The sequence below is a fragment of the Topomyia yanbarensis genome, chromosome 3 (genome assembly GCF_030247195.1).
Source record: "Topomyia yanbarensis strain Yona2022 chromosome 3, ASM3024719v1, whole genome shotgun sequence".
NCBI lineage: Eukaryota > Metazoa > Arthropoda > Insecta > Diptera > Culicidae > Topomyia > Topomyia yanbarensis.
Window position 1 is genome coordinate 267862301 of NC_080672.1, and position 25020 is coordinate 267887320.

Here is a 25020-nt window from a genome sequence, read left to right on the forward strand (position 1 = left end):
GGCCAGTTTCCGTGGCTCCAAAGAAGAAAAGAACCTCGTCAGGAGCCAGAAGACTATGGGGGGTCCAAGATAAACACGCGATGGCGCTCTTACTACTGAAGGGAAGGACGCCAATCAGTCAGAAGAAGAAACACGGGAAACAGCAAAAGCGAAAAGAAAAGAGAAAACGCTTTTAATCCACCTAACAGTGTGATGAGACATTTCTTATAACTCTTATCACTCTCTTCGGATATTATATAGTTTGAGAACATTTAGAACTTGATGCTTCGCGATGTTTTTGATAACACATACTACATGGGATTGTGGTAGGACACAGAGAATCGCTCAAATCAGCATAGGACAACATCAGTGCTAGAAATCTCAAACCAAATTAATGGGAAAGCGAAAAAATGGCCGATAAAATAGACATACAAACGAATTATTGCTAATGCTCTGTTAATAAAATATCTAAATTCCTCAATCAATGCATTGTGGTGGGAAAACTGATTTTTCTAATGGGGTTATGTATATCGTACTGAGCCAAAAAAAAATCGATTTTTGAATCGATTTGAAGTTTATACTTTACTCAAATTTCCTACGCGACTGAGAATTAAGAAATCGACGCTTTTTCTTGAAAAAACCCACCATTCAAAGAAAATCAACAGTGCATATTTCCAGACTTGGTTTTATTTCCTATTTAAGAACTATTGTGTTTTTTACATTTATTTGAAATTATTAAATTAAAATTTGTGTTTGCTATTGAAATTGACAAAATGATTGTATATATAGTATATAGTCCCTTTGGCGATTGTTTACTTTTTCGGTCCCACCTATCAGCATTGAAGTATCGCCCTTACGTTTTTTTACAATACCAATTTTACAATTGGTGGGGGTTTGGTGAAAATCGATCTTAATGTCTAAACGGCATAATTCCGAAACCGTAATTTTTGAAGTTTTAAAATTGCGCAGAATTAATTTTTCAGAAAATGGTAACAGAGCAAAAAAGTACCAAAGTCCAAAAAAATCAATTTTTGTCAAACGTTATTTTTTCGAGTTTACATCAAATCTCAATGTTTCATGCATTATAATGTCATTTGGCATCAAAAATACAAAATTGATTTTGAATTTTTTTTTTTGATTGTACTCTTCAACTCGTAACTCCGGAACCGGAAGTCCAATCAATAAAAAATTCAATAGCAGCCGATGGGAAGATTGTACCTTTCATTTGAGACTAACTTTGTGCAAATCGATCCAGCCATCTCTGATTAACAGAGGTCACATATTTTTTCCACATACACACATACACACATACATACATACAGACATACATACACATACAGACATTTTCCGATCTCGACGAACTGAGTCGATTAGCATATGACACTCGGCCCTCCCGGTCGGGATTAGATCGACGAATTTTAGAGTGAATGAGAAAGGCAAAAACATTTTTAGCAAATGTTGAAAGTTATGCATTTTTTGGTGAGCAGTTCTATGTTTCATAGACATTAAATCAATTTTAACTTCGCTTCCTATTAAATAAAGATCCTTATTACAGTACATCTCTACAAAAACGAGATCAATTTGAAAATAAATCTGAGGATTATGATCGATTACAGAACTTTGGAATTTTCTATTGGAATGTTTTCAGGCAGGAATTTGATAGTGATGCTATTAGACAACTGTGAAATCAAGACCAAGAGATCAGTTACATATCAGGACCCCATTCCGACAATTTATCAAAAGTCCTCATGATGTTTACAACAACAGGTTATCAATCTACGGATCAGATAATTGTTATTGTAATATTGAATTAAATCAGTATGCATCAATAAATTTTCAACTTCAATCCAATTTTTTTGGGTGTGGGGGGGGGGGTTGTATGGTGTTAAACCCCAAAACCTTCTCTTGGCTACGCCGTTGCTTGGAGTTATTTATTTCGCTTTTCATTTTCCGATATGTTTCAGATCGATCCGATGGTTATAAGTTAGAAAAATTGCAGTCAGAAGGTTCGCACAAATGAACATTTTTTTACTGATAAGTTATCAAGTTCCTTCCAGACAACTTGGAAGTGTTCGGTGATTATTTCTAGCGGTTGTAGATAGTAAAATGAAATACAAAATTCGTTTTATCGAAATAATGTTTGGCTTATTTCAATGGATTAATGAATATTGAACAATAAATAGGCGACAAAGAGTAATCAACAAACAACAAGCCATAACTTTTAAAGTATTCAAAATGGATATTTGAAGTCTTCAGTAAAGTTATTCGCAAAAGTAAGAGCTACAAATTTGCTGAAGGCATCATTTCGATATAATCACTTCTAAGAAAATTTGTGAAAATATCTCACCTATAGGGGGATTAATCAGCAAAAGCACAATACCAAAAGAAAGGGCATATTGCCTCCATTAAATTCTCCGAAGATACTATTGACCTAAAATAAGCCGTTTTGGCGTTAATAATAGATTACATGTTTTTGGTCATATTTCTGGCAATGGGAAATGATAAAAATCTTTCGTCCGCATTTAATGTTAAATATCTCTTTTGGTAATAGTCCGATTTCAACAATCTATAGCTTATTCGAAAGGTATTCATTAAAGCTGTCTAAAAACATATAAATTGTTAATCTATGTTGTCAATTTCGGCAGATAATTTAAAAAAAACTGCAAAAAACGCCATTTTTGCGCATTCAAACATTCATATCTTGGAAACTAAGCATCAGAATCAAAAACAAATTAATAGCGTTCATACTGTTTTTTAGTTCTTTCATTTAAAATTGGTTTGGATAAGATCGGTTCAGCCATTGCTGAGAAACACGAATGGGAATTTGTCCGTTACATACACAAACACACACACACAGACATTGTCCCAAATCGTCGAGCTGAGTCGATTGGTATATAAGACTCGGCCCTCCGGGCCTCGGAAAAAATCTTGAAAGTTTGAGCGAATTCTATACATTTCTTTTATAAGAAATGTAAAAATGGAGCTGAAGAGGAAAGTAAAACCTCTGGCTCGCCAGAAGGCACCAACGGGAAAAGCCGTGATCATCAAAGCCAATGACGCGACGACGTATGAAGCTCTCCTCAAAAAGGTCAGAGAGGATCCGCAGTTAAGGGATTTGAGAGAAAACGTGATAAAAACCAGGCGTACCCAAAAAGGTGTGGACGAAAGATGAGTTGAGAGGTACACTGAAACAGCAGTGCACGGCACAGCAACTGTTGTTGGTAGTCAACGGCAGAAACGATATGTGACGTTGCTTTGATTGCAGAGCCATATCAAGTCCCCCTTGATGGCGGTAGCCAGGTGTCGGATAAATCGGGAACGACTGCGATACAAGTTATGAGCAGATTCCTCATTCAAGAAGTGGTAGAACGCTCATATGAAGGCTTCGTGATCGCCAAAATCAACGGCATCTTCGTGTGCAGCAGCTACGCTTCTCCAAGGTGGACAGTGGAGTAGTTCAACCTAATGGTGGATCAGTTTTCCGAGCGGTTGATCGGTCGAAGGCGATTGTCATTGGCGTTGGTAGTGGTAAAATAACCAATACAAGAGGGTATATCATGCAGGAAGCTCTAGCGAAGTTAGACGCACGATTGTGCAATGAAGGCTCCGTTAGCACATTTCGGAGATACAGGAGGGAGTGTTTAAACGACATCACATTCTGTACCCCTTCACTGACGGCGAACATGGATTGGAGAGTATGCGAGAAGTAGACGCTAGCGACCACCAGCCATTAGCGACCGTATCAGCCAACGGAACCCTGCTGAAGCACAGAGAAGGATGACCAGCAGACAAAAATGGTAGACGAAAGCTTTCAACAAAGACCTCTTCGTTAAAGCATTTCGGCCGAACGGCGGGACCGAGGATGCGGCTGGTCTAACCAGAAGGATTGTGACGGCTTGTGACGGCGTTCAGGGTCAGAGGGCGGGTTCAGAGAGCAGTATCGGAACCAGATAGAGAGGCGTTCAAGGCAGCCTTTCGGGAAAAAATTACCACAAGGAGCTGTGCCGAGAAGACGGCAATCGCTGGGCCGACGCGTAACCAGGCGTGATGGCGAAAATGAATGGCCCGTCGAAACCAGCCGAAATGTATCCGGTTAATCTGGAGAAGCGTCACTTCCCGAAGCACGATCTAACCAGCTTGCTAACAACACCGTGCGGCGAAGAAGGGGGTAAACACGGAGATCGGTAACTGATTGCAGAAGCATCGAACCGATTGAAATCAAAGAAAGCCCCCAGTCCTGATGGAATACCAACATGGTCCTGAAAGCTGCGATCCGGGCATACCTCGTGCCTAGATGAAGGCAACTTCACCGAAATGCGGAAGGAACAGAAGCTGGTGTTGCTACCAAAGCCAGGGAAACCACCGGGCGATCTGGCCTCGTATAGGCCTACATGTTTGCTGAATACACTCGGAAAACTCCTGGAATGAATCATTCTTAATACACTGGCAAAATGCACGGAAAGCGAGCACGGGCTGTTCAAGATGCAATTGGGATTCCGCAAAGTAGCATTGACAGTGGATACAATTCGGACAGTGCTCGAGAGTGCAGATAAAGCATCTAAACGGAGGCGACGGGGAGATCGATACTGTGCTGTGGTGACGATAGATGTGAAGAATGCATTTAACATCGCTGCAGCGCTGCACAGAATGAGAGTTCTCGACTATATATGCCGGATCCTAAAAAGCTACTTCCAGAACAGAGTGCTTCTATACGAAACGAACGAAGGGCGAAAGTCAATGCGACTGATAGCGGGCGGCCTCCATTCTCCGTCCGGCTTTGGAACGGGATGTACGATGATGTCTTGACACTGCGGCTGCCCTGGAAAATCGCGAGTTTCGCGGATAACGTGTCACTAACGGTGATGAATGAAACACTTGTAGATGTGCAGGTGTCTGTGACGGAGACAAAGGACGCGATCGAGAACTGAACGAACGGGGTCAAGCTGCAGGTGTTGTAGGTCATTAACTGCAAAGCAGTGCGGTGCTGAAAACCAAGCAGAACCGTGAAAATAGTTGAACAGTACGTTCCGGTTGATCGCTGTACGAGTCACGATCACGTACAGAATAATATCGTCGGGGGCAGTATGTGTTATCGCCGGAATGATCCCTATCTGCATCACCCTGGCGGAGGACATCGGAAAAATGCCATAAACGTGAAGTTTGCCGCCCAGGTTGTCCTCGTAGGGGAAGAGCACTAATTATCGACCCACAGCTAGCTTTCCTACTGCCATACATAATTTACCACGTGTATGAATGGTCAAAAGCTGGTAGTGTGTCTAGAAGGTGTGCTATAATCCTACTGAAAGTAATGCCGTTAGATAGTACCGGGGAGGAATCAGGTTCCGTGCAAGAGTAATTGTTTTAGCGGGTCGGGTGGCAGCTCAAAGCCGTTCAACCAGTTGTTGGTTTTTGTACAATTTTTCCTTCTCTAACAAAAAACGCACAGACATTTACCATGCTCAACTAACTGAATCGAATGGTATATGAAACCCGGCCGTCCGGACCTAAACCTTTCCGTTGAGAAAGGTATAAACAGCATCTGTAAGTTGCATTTGCTACCCAAAAATCATGTTTGGTCAAATGGAAATGAAAGCAGATACAACTGTTTATTTAGTGTGATGAACAGCCAGAAATGATCTCGGAGACCCCATTACATCCTAAAAATGCGACTGTGTAGTGCTGTTTGCAGGTGAACGGCACCCTAATTTTTGCCAAACTGATACTGAATTCAACGTCAATATCACTAGCGATCACTATCGAGACATAGTTGAGGACTAGTTGCTTTCAACTGTTGTTACACAAGGTTGGGAAGACCTTCACTGTCCATAATCGCATATTTATCCTATGTTCCATAGGGTTCCCTATCTACATGGGACTGACTTGCAATTATGGCCAGTTTGGTTTAAACAAGATGGGGCTATAAGTTATATGGTCGATGCAACCATCGTTTTAATGAAAACGTTGTCCGATAGACGATACTATTGAAAAATAGTTATGCCGATTGGCTGCTCCGTTCTTGGGATTTGACATCCTAGGAACCAACAACATTGAATGCGTTGTTCACAAAATTTCTTGAAGAAAACGACTAAAATTAAAGAGATCAGATGTTTTTAGAATTGCAATTTTTCAAGAAAAATTCCGCCAGGTTTGTGGCCACGAGCGTTTGTACCTATATGAGTATAGATAGCGTATAGTATAGATATACCAATAAAAGGAATCACAACATGCCGAATAAAGAAAAAAAGATGCAAACAGCTTGACTAGCAGTGTATAAATTGAACAATACTATTTTGGTATACATAAATAATGGAAAAGCAAACTAATAGATGTACAAAAGAAACAGACTAATGAAGTAGAATAGAAAAACACATGTAACATGTAATCAAACTTGTCTAAATGCAGCAAATGTTGTATGTTTATCATTAACGACAATTGCATGCTGTTAGACTTTCATCATGCTATGCTGGCCGGGAATGGATGACCCACGTGCGTCGGTAAATTTATTTTACCCTAATTTATCCAACCCGACATTCCCGAATGAATAGAACCAAATGCTCAGATTGATCACCAGAAGCATTAGCCGCTATTCTATCATATACGTCAGTTCTGCATCCATTCCCTGACCCAACTGTCATAAATACGCAGACAAATACATACATAGATAAACACACGACTAGCACATAGCAGTTGTACAATAGTACGAAAAACTACGATTATCACAAAGCTGCAACTAATAGGTTTCTACTTATTCTACTTTATTAAATTAATTTAATTATTAAATTAATTTAATTTAATGCACGATGACGATGTCGACCGATAAATGGATACACAATGACTCCCTCCGTGAGGCCCGTCCACGAATACCACCAATAGAACAATATTTGCAAACACGGCACACAGCAAAAGTCAATCTACGTCGATCCGCCAGTCGGTCACGCCACCGCGCATAGACCAGTGGTTTAGCGTTGGTATGCGCAGGTGCAGAGTATGAAAAAACATATAACATAAAAAGGCGCATAAGCCCTCTCGGTCTCCTCGACGCACCACTATCGAGGCGTAATGCAATACCCATCTTAAAGCAATTGATGCTTGATGATGTTTGCAATACCGTCAAACCCCTAAACCTTGGGGAGGGTTCAGATAATTGCAAAAATCTACGTGTAAAATCAATAGGCATAACGTTTACATTTTTTTGAGTGTCCTTTGCCCATCATGATCATTTTCGCGTTATAGCTAATGGAAAAAAATCACTTAAAGTGGTATTGTAGGGCGAGTTATGACCCATTACGAATGTTTGAATTTTATAGACAAGATATAAAAATAGACACTTGGAAGTGTGTTTATGTAAATTGAGTACCGGAAGGTTTAAGCATTGTGTTCTCACAACATGTTATTGAAACAAATTTGAGCGTGTACACATGTGTATAACGCATCCCAACTCACTGACTGATATGCTTTCGAAAGAGATGGACGAAGACTATAATGGAAAAAAGAAAGTTTCATCTTAATAAATACAATCAGGTGAAACTTAATAGATTAAGATAGTAGATATTGTCCAGTCTAATAAAGATCTAACTACATTTTATATTATTCATACATATTGCACAATTTATCGCACTATTGTTTGCTTATTACAAACAATATTGCAATAAATTGTGCAATATGTATGAATAACAAAAAACACTAAATTAATGCACACTTACCGCAGCTACTGGAACTAGAATTTCCACGAAAAGTCCTGCCATCGCATGCTTGATGTCTTTATCCTTAACCTCCAGAAAATACTGTCCACATTCATGCATGAACTGGAACGATGCCTCAAACTCCTCGATCGGAGCCATCTTGACGCGAAAGAACTTCATTCCCATTAATAAACTTATAATACTGTGTGTCGTATGTGGACTCGGTTCTTTGCTGCGAAGTTCTTTCAGCTCCGTCATGAACCGTTTTCTCACCGACGCGAAACGACTTTGTGCCAGTACACCAATCACCTCAGCGTACAGATCCGCAATCATATGATTGTACTGAGCATTTGGAGACGCTTGCACCCCTTCTTTGTACTTGAACTGACGAAAGGCAAGGTTTTCGATATTTTTCACGATATCGTCATGGCCCGGATGGAATGAAAATTGTCGTAGGATTTCAATCAAAGCCAAACAAAAGATAAATTCTACTGCGGCTTCTCGTCGTTGGAGTTGAAATTCCAAATCGTTATTCGATTTGGACGCTATCGGTTGCCGTTCAGTCTCTAACCGTTTGTAGTCGCGTTTGATATCGCCATCACAGATTTGATGCCGATGCCAAGCTAGCAATGCCTTTAGCAGCGACGGTAAACAATGTTCAGCAACTGAGCCAAGTGCTTGCAAAAGCTGATCAAATTGACTGTCTTCTCCCCGCTGCAGTAACTTAGCTAAATTTTTATCCGAACTTTCCAGCATAACTATCTCAATCTTCTTCTCCGCTTGCACGGTAAAATCAGCGAATAATGTTCGCATAACAATTTCGCCGGGTCTCATTGTTCCATCAAAGGCAGCCATCATATCGATCGCGACGGAAGCACTCGTATGAACAACCGATGCCCGATTGTGTGTATTCCAAGGAAGCAAACTCAACCGCACGCTTGTATTGGTCGTGATAACGGGTGATTTTACCGATTCAACCTCAGCAGGATTTTCGACGATTGTAATCGTGTCCCCTTCGTCCACTAAATTGACATCGCCAATACTACCGCCCCCACCCGGGCCAGCTCCGGGACCGGAACCGTTACCAGCTTGCGATGCGAGCTGCAGTTGGGAACCGTTTTTTGAATTCCTATCGGCGCCTAGCTTTGGTGTGCTGGTAAAATTAACAGAACTGCGCGCATTGGTAATTACACTGGTCGAATCACTAGAGCCGCCAACCGACGAAAGACCGTCCGATAATGATGGTGGCTCCGATAACGATAGATTCTGCTGATTGACTACATTTACGTTGTAGTCCCCACTGGGGCCGGATTGCGATTCTGTTGATGAAAAGATGGAAATGGTTAATGAATGTTATATAGACTATTCGAAAATATTTTAATGGGCTGCGTAATTTGATAATACAATCCTAGGAATAACCCTAGCACAACGCATATCTCATCATCACCACATTCTCAACAGTGATTTACGCATTTGGGATATACCGGGGCAAGTTAAAATGTGGGGTAAGATGAAACGAAGACCTGCACTTGAACACGTGGCATACAAGGGTAGACTGTTTTGTAACATCTCAGAATTTTTCAAAGTGTTTGATGTATTGTCTTCATTTTCATAGATATATAAAATGAGACACGGAAATCCCGCCAACTTACCCCAGCAAGTTAAGTTCATTTTATTTACCTTTGAAAGAAACTAACTACTTCTGTAGTTAGTATGCTCTGCGAAAATACTGTTTGAATTTTATTAAATCTAATGGAGAAAATAATATCTATGCGATTTTGCCGCTTTTTACACATAGTTTTTTTGGAAATACACTCAGGTTTATTTACGCAGGGGATACAGGCCGCGTAAATGAAAACTGCGTAAATGAAAACCGCGTACATTTCAAAATCCGCGTAAATGAAAACCGCGTAAATTTCAAAATCCGCGTAAATGAAGACCACTTAAATTTAAGCATCCGCGTTAAAGAGAACCTCGTTGATGGATACCGCGTAAATTCCAAAATCCGCGTAAATGAAAACCGCGTAAATTTCAAAATCCGCGTAAATGAAAACCGCGTAAATTTCAAAATCCGCGTGAATTTCAAAATCCGCGTAAATGAAAACCGCGTAAATTTCAAAATCCGCGTAAAAAAACCGCGTAAAAAAAATACCGCGCAAAAAAACCGCGTAAAAAAAACTTGAGTGTATTGTTGGACTGTTTTTCCTTTTTTCCAAATTGCAACATTCGTTGAGACGGCGCCGGTGGTTGAGTGGCAAGCGTGACCGCCACCCATCCCAGTTGGTCTGGGTTCAATCCCAGCCGAGGTTGTTGAAATTTTTCTGAGATGAAAAAATCTGTGGTCACGTCTTCGTTCGGAAGGTAAGTAAAGCCCGTTAGTCTACGTTCGGGCCTGGTCGGCGTCGGTATTGATCAATAAACACTTTAGGATTATCAGGAGTTGAACATTGAAAGATGTTTCGCTACTCCCAAGCATAGTTATCTACTGATTCACTGTGCAACTTAAGCTAGTCCAGATCGATAACGGAGTATAGCAACCAGGGGTGGTGGTCGCACAAAAAATATGAAATAAATTACCAAGAAATCTGTGAAAAATCGCGCAATACTTTCAAAAATCTGTGAAAGATCAAAATGTCAAAAATCTGTCATATGAGAAAAAGAATGTGATCAAAAATTGTGAATGTGTGGGGTAACCCTGATGAAAAATGAACATAACACGAAAACGTGCGAGAGAGCGATATTAGAGCGTATTCGCGCGACTATACAACGGAAGTTCGGTTTTTCACATCATTCGTTTGACCGTCGTTGTGCTATTAGCATTAGCCAGCCAGCATCGGCAGTAGCAGAGCAGAATTTCTCGTGCCATGGCCCATATAAAACAGACAATCCGCAAGTCCACCGGATGGAAAAGCTCCCCGAAAGCAGTTAGCAACGAAGGTCGTCCGCAAAAGTGACCTCGCTACCGAAATGTCGCCCTGTGGGAAATTTACCCGCTATCAGAAGTCAACGGAGCTACTGATCCGCAAGCTGGCCCTTCCAGTGCGTCTGGTTCGTCAGATTGCGCAGGACTATAAAATCGATCTACTCATCTCAGCCGTAATGACCCCCAAGAAGCCAACAAGGCATTCCTGGTCGATTTGTTCGACCTATTACGAAATAGTGCACCTTCCACGCCAAGCTAGTAACCCATCATGTCGAAAGACATCGAAATGGCTCGCCGAATCCGCCGTTAGCGGACCTATTGTGCCTCCCATAATAAAACAAGCCCATTGTCCTTTTCAGTAGTAATTCAATTATATTGTAGTAAGCATATTTAACTAAAATGGGGAATTTTTGTTTGAATTGACCCTTGTTACTAGAACGGAGCTGTACAAACTAATTGTTACAGTCAGGCCACAGAACAAACACAGGTTTTCCCATATTTCAAATTATCAATGTACGTTTGAGTAGCAAGCTGGTCTATAATATTACAGATTTTTGGAATGTTTCCGAAAGATTACTTTTAACAAATCACACATATTTGCAAATTTCACATATTCGTTAGACCATTGTTGCTATCAATTGTAGGAAATATTCAAATTTAATCTTTCAGTTGATGGACAATATGCGGTTCAAAAGTTAGCCACGCGCACCAAATTTCGTGTTTTTAGAATTAACAAATAGTAGATAATTACTATCGACGGAACGATTGGTTCGACGAGGAGTGCAGAGCGGTTTGAAAGAGAAGAATGCAGCGCGAGAGGTCATTCTGCAGCATGGAACCCGACAGAATGTAGAACGATACAAACAGAAGCGGAGGCAGCATTCATCGGAAGAAGCGGAGTGCGAGGAAATGGAACTGCTGCGTTGTTCTCAAGATACACGGAAGTTCTACCAGAACTTCAACGCATCCCGCAAAGGCTTCGTGACGCAAGCCGAAATATGTAGGGATAAGGACGGGAGCCTACTGACGGATAACCGTGAGGTGATCGAAAGGTGGAAGTAGCACTTCGACGAGCACCTGAACGGCGAGGAGAATGTAGGTACAGATGACGAAGGCAACGGACGATTTGACTACGTCAGTGCAGTTGAGGACGGGAATGAACCAACTCCCACGTTGAGGGAAGTTAAAGATGCCATCCAACAAGAACAACAAAGCAGCTGGCAAAGATGGTATCACAGCAGAACTCAGCAAGTTGGGCCAGGAAAAGTTGGCCACTTGTCTGCACCGGTTAGTAGTCAGGATCTGGGAAACCGAATAGCTACCGGAGGAGTGGAAAGAAGAGGTGATCTGCCCCATTCACAAGAAAGGCGACCATTTGGAGTGTGAGAACTTCCGAGCGATCACCATTTTGAATGCCGCCTACAAAGTGCTATCCCAGATCATCTTCCGTCGTCTATCACCTAAAGTAAATGAGTTCGTGGGAAGTTATCAAGCCGGCTTCATCGATGGCCGGTCGACAACGGACCAGATCTTCACCGTACGGCAAATCCTCCAGAAATGCCGTGAATAGCAGGTCCCAACGCATCACCTGTTCATCGACTTCAAGGCGGCATACGACAGTATCGACCGCGTAGAGCTATGGAAAATCATGGACGAAAACAGCTTTCCCGGGAAGCTGACTCGACTAATCAAAGCAACGATGGACGGTGTACAAAACAGCGTAAGGATTTCGGGTGAACTTTCCAGTCCATTCGAATCTCGACGGGGACTGAGACAAGGTGATGGACTCTCGTGTCTACTATTCAACATCGCTCTGGAAGGTGTGATGCGACGAGCCGGGCTCAACAGCCGAGGCACGATCTTCACGAAATCCGGCCAATTTGTATGCTTCGCGGACGACATGGACATTATCGCCCGAACATTTGGAACGTTGGCAGACCTGTACACCCGCCTGAAACACGAAGTAGCGAAGGTCGGACTGGTGGTAAATGCGTCCAAAACAAAGTATATGCTGGTAGGCGGAACCGAAAACGACAGGATCCGGCTAGGAAACAGCGTTACGATCGACAGGGATACCTTCGGGGTACTGGAGGATTTAGTCTACCTAGGATTATTACCGGCGGACAATAACATGAGCCGTGAAATCCGAAGACGCATCATCAGTGGAAGTCGGGCCTACTATGGGCTCCAGAAGAAACTGCGGTCAAGAAAGATTCACCCCCGCACCAAATGCACCATGTACAAAACGCTTTTAAGACCGGTGGTTCTCTACAGGCACGAGACTTGGACTCGAGGAGGACCTGCAAGCGTTAGCAGTTTTCGAGCGACGAGTGCTAAGGACGATCTTCGGCGGTGTACAGAAGAATGGTGTGTGGCGGAGAAGGATGAACCACAAGCTCACTGCACTCTATGGCGAACCAAGTATCCAAAAGGTGGCCAAAGCTGGAAGGATATGGTGGGCATGGCATGTTGCAAGAATGCCGAACAACAATCCTGCAAAGATGGTGTTCGCTAATGATCCGGTTGGTACAATAAGGCGAGGAGCGCAGAGAGCACGATGGACGGACCAGGTGGAACGTGATTTGACGAGTGTTGTGCGTAACCGACGTTGGAGAGCAGCAACTACAAATCGAGTATTGTGGAGGCAAATTGTTGATTCAGTGTTATCATGAAATTGATGTTGAACTAAATAAATGAAATAGTAGATAATTAATAATTAACTCTAGTACTGGCACCCGGTTTTCATTCGGTTGTGCGGGTTTATGTCACACTGGTGAACTGCCGAAAACTCATAGCCTCTCCCACTTATCACACCATCCGGACGATATAGCCCAGGTGTGGCTCGTTCGAAAAGCTAGCAACGAATGATTTAAAACGGGCATGGTTTCGCAGAGTTGAGTTGTATCCGAATTGTTTAGTGGTAAGAAATACGGAAATCCTAGAGTTATTAGCGGAAATAACAGAATTGTGACGCAAACACGTGACATCGATAGGTTTTGGAATGACGATACGTAGACCCAGATAGTGCAGTAAGACATTTTTATAGAAAAGCTATGCAATCGGTTGGAATTTCGACTTTTTAACCGAGGCCCGCAGGTCCGAGTTTCTTACAGCATTCAACTCAGTCCGCCGAGATAGGCAAAAGTCTGTATGCGTGTGTATGTGTGTATATGTATGTATGTATGTATGTATGTGTCAAACAATCACACTCATTTTTCTCAGAGATGGCCCGACCGATTGGCACAAACTAAGTCTCAAATGAAAGGTATAACCTTCCCATCGGTCACTATTGATTTTTTTATTGATTGGACTTCGGATTCCGGAGTTACGGATTGAAGAGTACGATCACACTGCAAATTTCTATATAAACTGGTACCGTTATGATGTCCAAATGATGCAATATATTAAAATGTGTGCCACATTACTTGGATTTGCGTGTCTAAATCATTAATGATAGGACTGCAGCTTATAGCTTAAGGGATCTTGGACCGTCCCGCGAGACAAAATTTGCAAAAGCCAACGAAGTGGTAACTGCCTACCAAGTAAACACCGGTACTCGGGACGAGGACCCACTGCTCCATCATCGGTGTTACGTGATACTGCGATGAATGTAAAAAGATGAAAACTGTTCCATAATAAGACCACCACTGCTTATATTTGTAGTTTTAGGTCACAAACAGTCATTCAAAGTCTCTTTAGCCACATTGGCCACAATCGACGGTTCTTCAAAATAACAGTTACATTCATTTCTCGGTGATGGCCAAACTTAGTCTCAAATGAACGGTGTAGTGTCCTCAAAAACTGTTAAATTTCATTTATATCCAACTTACGGTTTCGGAGTTACGTGTTGTGGAGTATGGTCCCATAGAAACTTTTCAAACCGATACCGCGATGAATGCAAAAGGGATTTGTTTTTGGATAGAAAGGGAGCCAAACGTCCTGCATTTGCAGTTCTAGATTACTAACGGCCCATCGAAGTCTTGTTGACCACATTGACCACCATAGACGGTTCTGGAAGTGCCCAGGAAAAGTGGCCATCTTTCAAAATTAACAAACTCAAATCAGTTTCTCGGAGATGGTTGGGCCGATTTTTACAAGCTTAGCCTCATATGAAAGGTATACCTTACAGGCTGCTAACAAATTTGGTAAGGATCTGTTATATGCTTCCGGACATATAGAATGAATTGTCCGGTCTAATAAGCAATTCCAAAAAAAAAAATCCAAAGTGTTCCGTGCGCGACTAGCAGTCATCAAGTCCTCGACACGGAACTACACCTTGACATAGGGACTCCTACTTTCAGTCGCCTCCTACGACATGGGAGTATGAACCCAGTGGCTCAATTCTTGGCCGGATACCACTGGGCAGGCTCGTCTGTACACATCGAAGTTTGATAATCGAAACCCAGCAAAACTTCATCGAACTACAGTCTGCAGTCTCAGCAAACCCCTAGCCAACAAAAATTTGACAAATTTATGCGGATCATCGGCGAAAAACTTCGGTGCGTACAGCGAACACACTATGGAATAGGGGTTCCCTGTTTGGTAGGTTTTTAACATCGGAACAGGTAGTCCGTAGTGTAATACTTGGCCGGTTTAAACAACCACTACCGACACTAAACGGCTTATCTAGGCTGTTCGGAGAAAGAAGCTGACAATGAATGACAACTTCTATAGATGGCCGAACAGCCAGCACAACTAAAGAAAGCTTTCTTATGAATAGTGAACAAACGGTACGCGGTACGATTTTCGCCATGGTAGAACAGAACTTCTGTACTTGCGGGACGTCGTAAGTGAGCATCTATATAGTTGTTAACACAAGTAGAGTTCCAATATTTGAATCTAGTGTTATGGAGACTTACTGATGTCAAGAATATTGTGCCAATAGTACATAAGAATAGTCTAGAGTGATGAATACACTACTGAAGCGCCAAATTGCGTATATCACCCGGGCGTAGATTTTTTTACACGAATTCTTTCGCAGGGTTTGATTTACCCGCTGATGTTTCGATGTTAATTAAATGTAGTAAAATATTTGTAACTTGAACTTTTAGCCTAAAAATCAAGGATGTTTCTGCAGATTTCTATTTCTTGAGAGTTTAATTAGTTCAGAAAGGATGAATAATATTTTCCAGTTATCTGGAACTCCTATTCTAGCAGCAAGCAATCAGGTAGAAATCCGTCATTAAAAAGAAAAAGTAATTTGATATCAAGCGACCTTTTCTACCCTAGAACAATTGGGTCTTGCTAAATTGGGTTCTTTTATTGCCGTACAGTTTCACCAAACTCAGTAGACTCGAATATTCCTAGAAGTTTTCCGATAATGCAATCAAAACGAACACACATATCACATCGGGAAGTGGAATATCATGGTCGAGTTTTCACTACGTATATCCACAACGATAGGTGGCAAAAGTTGTTTTCCCAACCGCTCTACTGAGCATATTGAAAAAAAATAAACAACTACCATTTGCTTTTCACTTTGACTGTATATTCATATTTTTCAAACAACCGAAAAAATTAGTGTTGAAAACTTGAACAAAAACTAAAAACGCTCTTCTGTCGCGTTTCCTCGATAAAAATCAACATCACCATGAATCGACCGGGATAGAGTAAGAGTGTCCTGTGTGCTACTGAATTGGAACGAAAAGTCCAAACATCAACTAGCAGCTTTCCACGAAGGTGCGGCTTGTGTAGAAGCACGGAGTGATAAATACATACAAGGTCAAGGCAAAATACAATTGCATGGATGGACATATTTTTTCGAAACAGAATGTAAGACGGTAGAATGATTCAAAATTTCCTACCACTGCTAAATGCGAACGATTTTAAAAGCTTTGGTCAAACTGAGCATCTATGGAATTCCAGATAGTCGCGAGATATTTGATCACAATAATCGGAATAACTTCACCAAAAACTATAAAAACTATTATGCTATATTTCACCCTAAGGAGGAAAATTTGGTAAAAACCAAAATTTCTCACTAGGGTGAAAACTACAAAAAGTTAAATTTATCTTTAAAAGTACTTCCTTCCAAAATCATCTAGAAGATCCATTACAAATTATCATATAATAACATCAATCACAACAACAAATTATATCACCTTGAATACTGTGACTTTGAACTTGTTAGACGCAATGCCGTAACGCGATGCAATGAACTGTTCAGTCGCGGAAATTTAGCTCGGTAACACCGCTGCCAATAATATCGATGTAGAATAAGGTGCAACACGCGAGCAACAGGAATATCATTAATAGGTACCTGTACGATGCATATGGGTATATATTAGGGTGGCAGTTAGTTTTGTAATGTTGGAATTTCGTCCATCGCCGGTCAAAAAATAAATCAAGGTGTCGAAAATCGATTGAAATTTATTTGCGTAATAACTTTTTCAAAGAGATCTAACAAATTTAAAACTTGATAGAGCACGAGCACATGATGCTAGGTTTCAAACGGATATTTAATCAATTTTTTGAAAATATTGTTTTCTAAAAGTGCTTAGATTTCGGGTTTGTCTTCGATTTTTTTTATTTGTTTTCATTCATATAAATTTTTCAAAGGCCAAATTCAAAATTTTTCGATCACCTAAAAAGTTTTCAATTTTTATATAAAACGTATGAAAAAATGCATGTAAATTCCATATAATCGCTTTAGGGCACGTGTTTATATACTCCGGTTTCACTCAGATTTTGTCCATTTTTTTTCGATACCTTGATTCATTTTTGACCGACATTGGGCAACTATGCAAGGTCGCAAAAATAACTGACACTCTAATATATATGTACATTGATAATATGATGCAGCATGTAATAGCACTGAGAACTGTGTAAATAAGCGGTTACCAATATGATTGCTTCTAACTTAATATTGATTTGTTCTATGCTAAATTCTCCTTAGTGGAGAAAAGTTAGGTAAAAACTATTACCTTTAAGGAAGAACTTGTTTTGAGCCACTGGTGCGCGTCAAGGGCACAAAACTTATAACCAAATTAGTTACGGAATTTGCGTTTCGACTTTGTCTCATCAGAATCTAGCACTAACTTAGTGTCAGAACGAAGCTAGCGCCGGATAGATTGGCTCCAAAAAACGAAAACACTATTTGTTATTCTGAGCAAACCCCTCGTCCTGCGTAATGTCCCGCACGAAAAGAAGTTCTGAGGTAAGGGGGGTAAGGTTAATTCGGATAGTAAGACATATTTTCTTAAAATCGTTGTGGCGATGCCGAGAGTGTTAGTATATCCATCCATTTTTTATATATTAACATTTTCTCAAAATTTCATTGAAAAATACTGAAAATTAAATGAGTGACAGTGAATCTCTGGAAGCGCCTCCTCGATTTTTTTTTGTCGTGATGACACTGATACTCATCATCTACTAGACCAAGCGTTTTGAGATTTTGCACAGTTCTTCTTCACAATATTCCTCAGGTAATAGCGGGAGAATTTTATTTTTTACTCGATTTTTTAGCTTATCGTAGCAGTCCCGGTCCCGTTTTTCGCTAAACAAATTTTGCATGTTATTAAATAATATAAAACAATAATTTTGTAAAAAGCACCCGTTGTTACCTGTGAAGAAGAACTGTGCAAAATTTCAGATCAGATAAAGGTAAAATTAATTTTTCTCCACTAAGAAGAAAATTGTTTTAACCCACTTTTGTGCATTAAGGGCACAAAATCTTAAACTAAATTAGTTATGGAATTTGCGTTTCATCAGAATCCGACACTAACTTAGTGACAGGACTAAGTAAGCCCTAAATTGACGCTAGCTCTAAAAAACGAAAACACTGTTTGTGATTCTGAGCAAACCTCTGATATCCCACAAGAAAAGGAGTCCTAGCTGATGAGAATTAATGAAGTCGAAAACAAGCAATAACAGCGAGGATGACGTGACTACTAAATGCCGTGGAAGAACAAGGAACTAGTCGGCAGTTTTTTTCTCCGTTTATATTAGGTACACGTTGCAATCACTCATTGTATTTATGTAGCAATTCATTTAGTTTTTCAGCTGATCGATATAGGGTTTTCGAGCAAGTTAAGTAAATTTTTCTCTCACTTCTTACTTTTCGTCAAATTGGCGCTGAGTTTAAGATATTCCACGAATGATTTAATTTTATAATAGGACATGAGAAAGGTTTTAACCTTCCGGCTGTCGATTACACACATTTTTGTTAATTCCCCAAAACTATTGTTAAAATAAATAGTATTACATTACCACTTATATTTAGCTTTTGGCTGTAGACCCAATATACATTAAAAGTGTATTTGGGAATATCTATAGAATGGTTTTTTGTGTTTCAGACCAGGGCACTTGGCTATTTCCTGGTTTGACGTTATTGGGCATAAAAATTCACAGACTTTTTTCGAGACGATTATAAGACCAATATTTGTTTTGTATGACCAAATATTAATTCGAAACTAATACGTTATTTACTTTAGAAAACATTACTTCAAAATAATAATAAAAAATGAACTATATAGGGATTTTTACCAATACCGTTTAGTTGTTTATCCAAAAACAAGCTTATAATAAAGCTATATGTTAACAGCAGATTCGAAACATGAACATTCTCCCTCAATAAATCAAGACAATCAAGACATTCGATATGTTAAAAAGCAAATTTGGTGCAAAAATTACATTATCTTTTAACCTATCTAAACCTAATGATCTCGAGTGATAGCTAACAATGTCTAACAATTCTTTTGGGCTTTCCGAGGATGTATCGTTTAATACTTACGAGTGGAAGAAAACAGGTGCAACGATTGTCCAATCCGTACAGCTACTCTAAATAACTTCGCAGAAAAACTAGATCGCTCCAACATAAAATTGGTTTTCACTAATACAAATGGGAATTAGTAACGATTGTAGCAAAATAATCAATAAGTCTTTGTGCAAATTCTAACCCCACTTCGTTTTCTTTATCCTTTGACTACAGAGAAGACTCGAGCCTCAAATTAATCAAGCGGCTGATAAAACGGGTCTTCACTGTATTACATCATAAAATCTTCCAATAATTTTCCAGTGCTCATCAAAAGATTGTGACTTCAACTAGGATATTATGCATACAGTTAAAGAGCAAATGTCAAACCGACCAAATGATTCAGCCCTAACTCTACATTACGAATCGCTTTTTCGATCGAGTATGAATTGCATGCTCAATAACGACAGCAAAGTGAAAATGATGGCAGATTCGAATGAACCTGATTAGGGATCATCCATAAATGAAGTAGCATTTTTTAACGATTTTAACACCCCCTCCCCCGTCGTAGCATTTCGTCACAAACCTCTAAATAACCCCTGGTAATTACGGAGCTTGACGGTAATCCTCCCCCCCCCCTTGTCAACGTAAAAAATAAAAAAAAAATAAAAAACGATGGTAGTTAGATGAAACGGGTAAGGTTGTCGTGATATCAGGTCAACCTCTATTCCCTTTAAAAAAGCTACGTAGCATGACATGACCCCCCTGTCGTCACACATCATCACAAAATAGAATACTCCCCCTCCTCCATATTATGCTGCGTCATTTATGGATGGTCCATTAACGGGGGGAAAGTAAACAATGTGAAGTTCTCATTTACACGTAGGACTTTCAGATTATTTTCTAGATTTTTTTTTGCTTCCGAACTGCTTTGTGTGTGTGAGTGATGGTGAACCTTTACAATTTTACACAATCCCTTTGTCCCAAAAGATAATCAAACCATTTAGATCTTGTATCTACAACAGATACCCGTATATCGTCGCTGTTGTGCTATTTTATGACAAACGCCATTTTGGTGTAAACTGAGTTAGATATGCAACATTACTTGTCTGAAAAATCTCTACAAAGTGGCGTTTTCAGAATTTTGACATTCTGCTTGGTTACTAAGATATAGTGAGAAACGTGCTGAGAAATTCTATGTTTTTTGTTTAAAATGACTGTGATTGGGGTTTGGCGCAAGCTATCTTGATGTATAGGATGTTTTTCTATGTAAAACTCTCTGAGAAGCAGAATGACATAATCATTTTCAAAACAAAAATACACGAATTGTGAGAAAGATGCAGTTTAACTCTACAACCTAAAATATAGCATATTTGGCAACATTTTAACCTTAAATAACTATTTTTTCTAGGTTCCCTGACTCATTTCCTTCAAAATGCATCTCACCGATTGTTCATAGACCAAATGAAGCCAAAGATATGAATAAAAGTTAACAATTGATGATTTTTTCTATGGAATATTTTCCATGCACGATTATGACACGCCATACAAATTTTGTCATCAATACACACCTATGACACGTGTGAGTGCGACTTTTGTTTACATTTTTAGTAACAACTCGCAACATAGTCAACCGATCTTCGTAATATTTGAGAGATTAATACGGAATAGATAGAAGCATCAATTGTTTTCTATGAAGTGTTTCTATCATTTATAAGTTTGAAGATATTCAATTTCAAACTTTAAAAATCGTTTTTCCCGAAATGTGCGAAATGGCGCTTGTCATAAGATAGCACAACAGCGACGATTTACCGACACCATTTGTGCGCGTCATTAGTATCAGTGATTCCTACTGTACAAACATTGATAACAGTTTAATTTGAACCACTACAAAACAGTCCTTACTTTTCTTCCTTCCTTTTGCCCTACGAGATTACATCAAAGCGTTAAATCGAGGGGAGACTGTTTCGATCTTGAGATACGGCGAACTAAAAAACATGATCTCTGGCGCTACCTAGTGGCAGAGTTGAAAACTATTTGGTCTTCCACAGGCTAGCTCTTGATCTTCCGAACAGGTTTTCCGAAGATTACCCTGTTGCATGATCGAGATCACGAGATTTTTCGATGGAATGTTATTTTGTCGAAATTTCCATCTCGGTTGTTCCATTTTCAAGATATAATAGTTGCACTTGAAATGTGTCTGTGAATAAAAATGATTATATCTTGTCCAGAACATGTTATTTGAGGAATACAAGGCGGTTTGGCGTTGATAAATGTCTTTGCAACAAAATGATACCAGAAATTCTCAAAGTGGTGTACAAATTACAATAGCGTAAGTGCTTGAGGGCTAAAAGACATGTTTGTATATGAGTTTCACAAACTTTATTTTGTTTCATCCCTTGTTTTGCTCATGAATCTTTCGCAGTTTACTTGGGGTATCCCTTGATCCATTAAATTTCTAGTCCTTTCAGCTATTTAACTTCCGGCTTTCCTCCATCAGCTTCTGCATACATTAGGGTGATTTAGCTCCGAACTCCTATTCGGATAATCACAGTGGCGGACCTTCCGGAGCCATTTGGCTCCCATTTCGGTGAGCCCTGTAGCTCTTGTTCTCGCGAGCCATTCCAGCTTCCATCTAAATGAACCATTTATCCCTCGGCGCCGAAGTTTCTCCCAATCCCGCTGCCCGTTGTGTGAGTCATTTTGCTCCCAGTTTTGTCGTATTCTACTCAAACAGTCCATATATCCTACTCAATGGACCAACCAGTAATTGGCGAGATCGTTTCGACGATACCGGATAGAGCTTCTGCTTCGCTGAAGACTCAACGATCAGCCGCTGGCGCTTCACTCGATCTAGTAACTGGCAGTGGAACTAGTCTGTTCAAGGGGCTTCGGTCCGGCGATTCCAGATGGTTTGTGGTGCCCGGTACACTGGCGCGGCAACCAAAGTTGTGGTTACTTTTGCCGTCTTCCTCTTAGCATAATGAAAGTGACTTTATGAATTCAGCCGGTCACCGGTTTTCACACCCAATAGCATAATTTCACGATTCGAGTCCATGATATAATCTGCGACAATGAAGTTTCGCCTGTTGCCGTTTTTCGGCTTCTAATCAACGTTACCTCTGTTTTATGATTAATAATCGTCTCCGTGGCGAATGCCTCCACCTCTCCTAGCGATTCCCCGACTACTTTGAACACCACATCATCCGCGAAACCGACAATCGTTACACCTCTAGGAAGTTCAGCTTCAATACTCCATCGTGCAACGCATTCCACAGCATCGGGCCGAGAAACGTCCGTTGTAATGTCATTCTCCCTTGTCCGTCTCATAGACCAGTGTTCGGTACTGAAAATAGCTCTTTGATATCCTGCAGAGTTACTCAGGAACCCTCACGCTGTGCAGCTAGTACTGTCGAAGTATTCCAGCCAGTACTGTTGAAGCATTCTTCACGTCTAAGGTAACCACCACGCATTCGCGATATCCTTTTCTCTGCAGTCTCCGCAGCCTCCACAACCGTTCGGATGGCATTCACTGTAGACCTGCCTACAAGGAAGCCGAACTGTATGACACGCCGTTTTCATGCTCCGTGTACTTAGTTAGCCTGTTCAGGATTACTCTCTCTACCAGTTTTCCGACTGTACCAAGCTAAAAGAACTCCAGGTTTTCTTTGCATAGACAGCAACATCCACTTCTGTCACTTCCAGTTATCGGATCTCCCTGGGCATATCCAAGTTCTTCTGTATCGCTGTTTTCAGAGCCAAGTTGGGGCTGGTCCTGGATCCTTTTTCACTTTCATGGTTTTTGCCATTTCGATTTGCTGTTTGTCGGTAATTCGAGCTACTACTTCTTCATAAACATTTTCCTCACTGTCCAGTGAAAGTTGGTTTATGCTGCGGGAAAAGCCGTTCGATGATGATCTTCATCTTTTCCAAGCACCTTTCAGGTGGTGCAGTTGGACCTTTTTTCTTTGCTATGGCATCTATGTAGCCGTCTACTCGAGAATTCATGTTGGCTTTGTGGCAAAACTCCTCAATGCAGGCTTTCTTGCCTAGCTTGACTGCTTTGTTAAAAACGGTTCTAACTTACGGTGTCATTACGAGCCCTCTGACTTTTTTTCCAAGCTTGGCGGCAACTTATACGTAGATCGGTAATCGTATTGCACCAGGATTCCCATTCCTCGGTATGATCCTTGTTAATTCAGCCGTCAACTCGTTCACTTTTTGGTTGAAGAGAATGCCCCCAAATTTAAGTTCTTCGACGGACACGTCGTTGTGAAAGAACTATTTTTCACCTTCATACGTTTATATGTCTACCACGTTATTCAAACTGTGACATGCTACCAATGCTATACCAAATTGCTTGATGGTCGCTATGGTTAGCTCCTCGCACACTTTTCAGTTCATTTTTCCTGTCACTTCGAGGCTATGAAAATTGACATCAATAATAGATGCTCGGCTCTACCTGCGGTAAGTGCTGATGGTATCTTTGTCTGTAAGATCTACATTTAGCATTTTTAGAGCCTTCTTGATTGCTGATGGCCAGTCAAAGTCCCTTTGAATCCAGCGTCCATTCCTGGTTTTTGGAATATTTCAGAATTAAAGTATCGTCGGTTCCTCGGAAAAGGCTTCTTCGATTGTCACAAACTTAGTCGCAAATGGAAGGTTTTGTATCCTCAAAGTCTGCAGGTGAAGTTCATATGAATCGCACATATGACTACATAAATACGGTCTGAGCACTACGATCCCATATGAAATCTTTAAATATCAAAAGCCTTTCAGCAAATATCATACATATTGAATATTGAACCACATATAAATCACCAGGAGTTCGATTTGAATTCAGATTGTTTTCTTATCGAAAATAATTTCGAATGCAGCAACGGCAACCGATTCTGCCTCTATCGACGATTCAGAATTCGGTATGTATTAGCCTTTCCATGCGACGTTTGTTTGACAATTCATAGGTGGATCCTTCCTTCCGCAAACAATGAAACGACGTCTATCGCTAATCATTTTCGTTTGATGTTAGACCGGCTTGAAGATTTCATTCGAGAATGTTAAAAAAAAACATATGTCTCATGGTATGGAAAATTACAAATCAAATCTCGGATCGTTTTTGACGATAGGAGGAAGAGTGCTATAAGACAATGCATAATATGATAATGAGGGAATTTAATTTCCAAAACTACCATAATAGTGTCCAATGACGAAAAGTAAAATCTATGAAAACTATTGTAGTTTCATAAAACGTGATCATTTTTTTTATTTTGGTTATTAAAAATAATTATTTACCACTCGATTTTGTTTAAAGTATGCTCACATGCACTTCAGAGGTAGCCTTTTTTTTCTCTTGATTTTTGGCATAGCACAACTCAAGAGAAATTCAGTTGGTCCATACCTATGGCATTGATTGAATAATTTAGATGTTTTAGTCAAAAAGCATTATTTTAAAGGCCATTTTCTTTCGTTTGACCATTGTTTTGATTTGACTTTCGAGATTTCTCACACTGATATTATCCCATGCCGATTAAATCGTTTCTCCGACTCCTGCTACTGCCCCATATAGTATGTGCACATATAGTCTGTGGTATGTGCCCCATATAGTCTGTAGTATGTGTTATCAAAAACATCGCAAAACTTCATGTTCTAAATGTTTTCAATCAATATAATATCCGAAAAGAGATACGAAAGTTATATGAAATGTCTCATCAAATTGTTAGGTGGATTAAAATGCGATTTTCGGA

The 25020-nt window shown here is 40.3% G+C and overlaps 1 protein-coding gene across 6 annotated transcripts in view; it reads right to left on the reverse strand.

Moving 5' to 3' along the window:
• LOC131689849 (protein furry) overlaps positions 1 to 25020 on the reverse strand; it is a 411320-nt gene that overhangs the window by 372497 nt on the left and 13803 nt on the right. For 4 of the 6 annotated variants that reach the window (XM_058975189.1, XM_058975188.1, XM_058975187.1 and 1 more), the window contains exon 2: positions 7683 to 8980. In XM_058975189.1, the coding sequence (XP_058831172.1) occupies positions 7683 to 8980 (1298 nt within the window). Of the gene's footprint in view, positions 1 to 7682; positions 8981 to 19315; positions 19415 to 25020 lie in introns of all 6 variants that reach the window. The other 2 variants (XM_058975185.1, XM_058975186.1) reach the window with 1 other exon arrangement.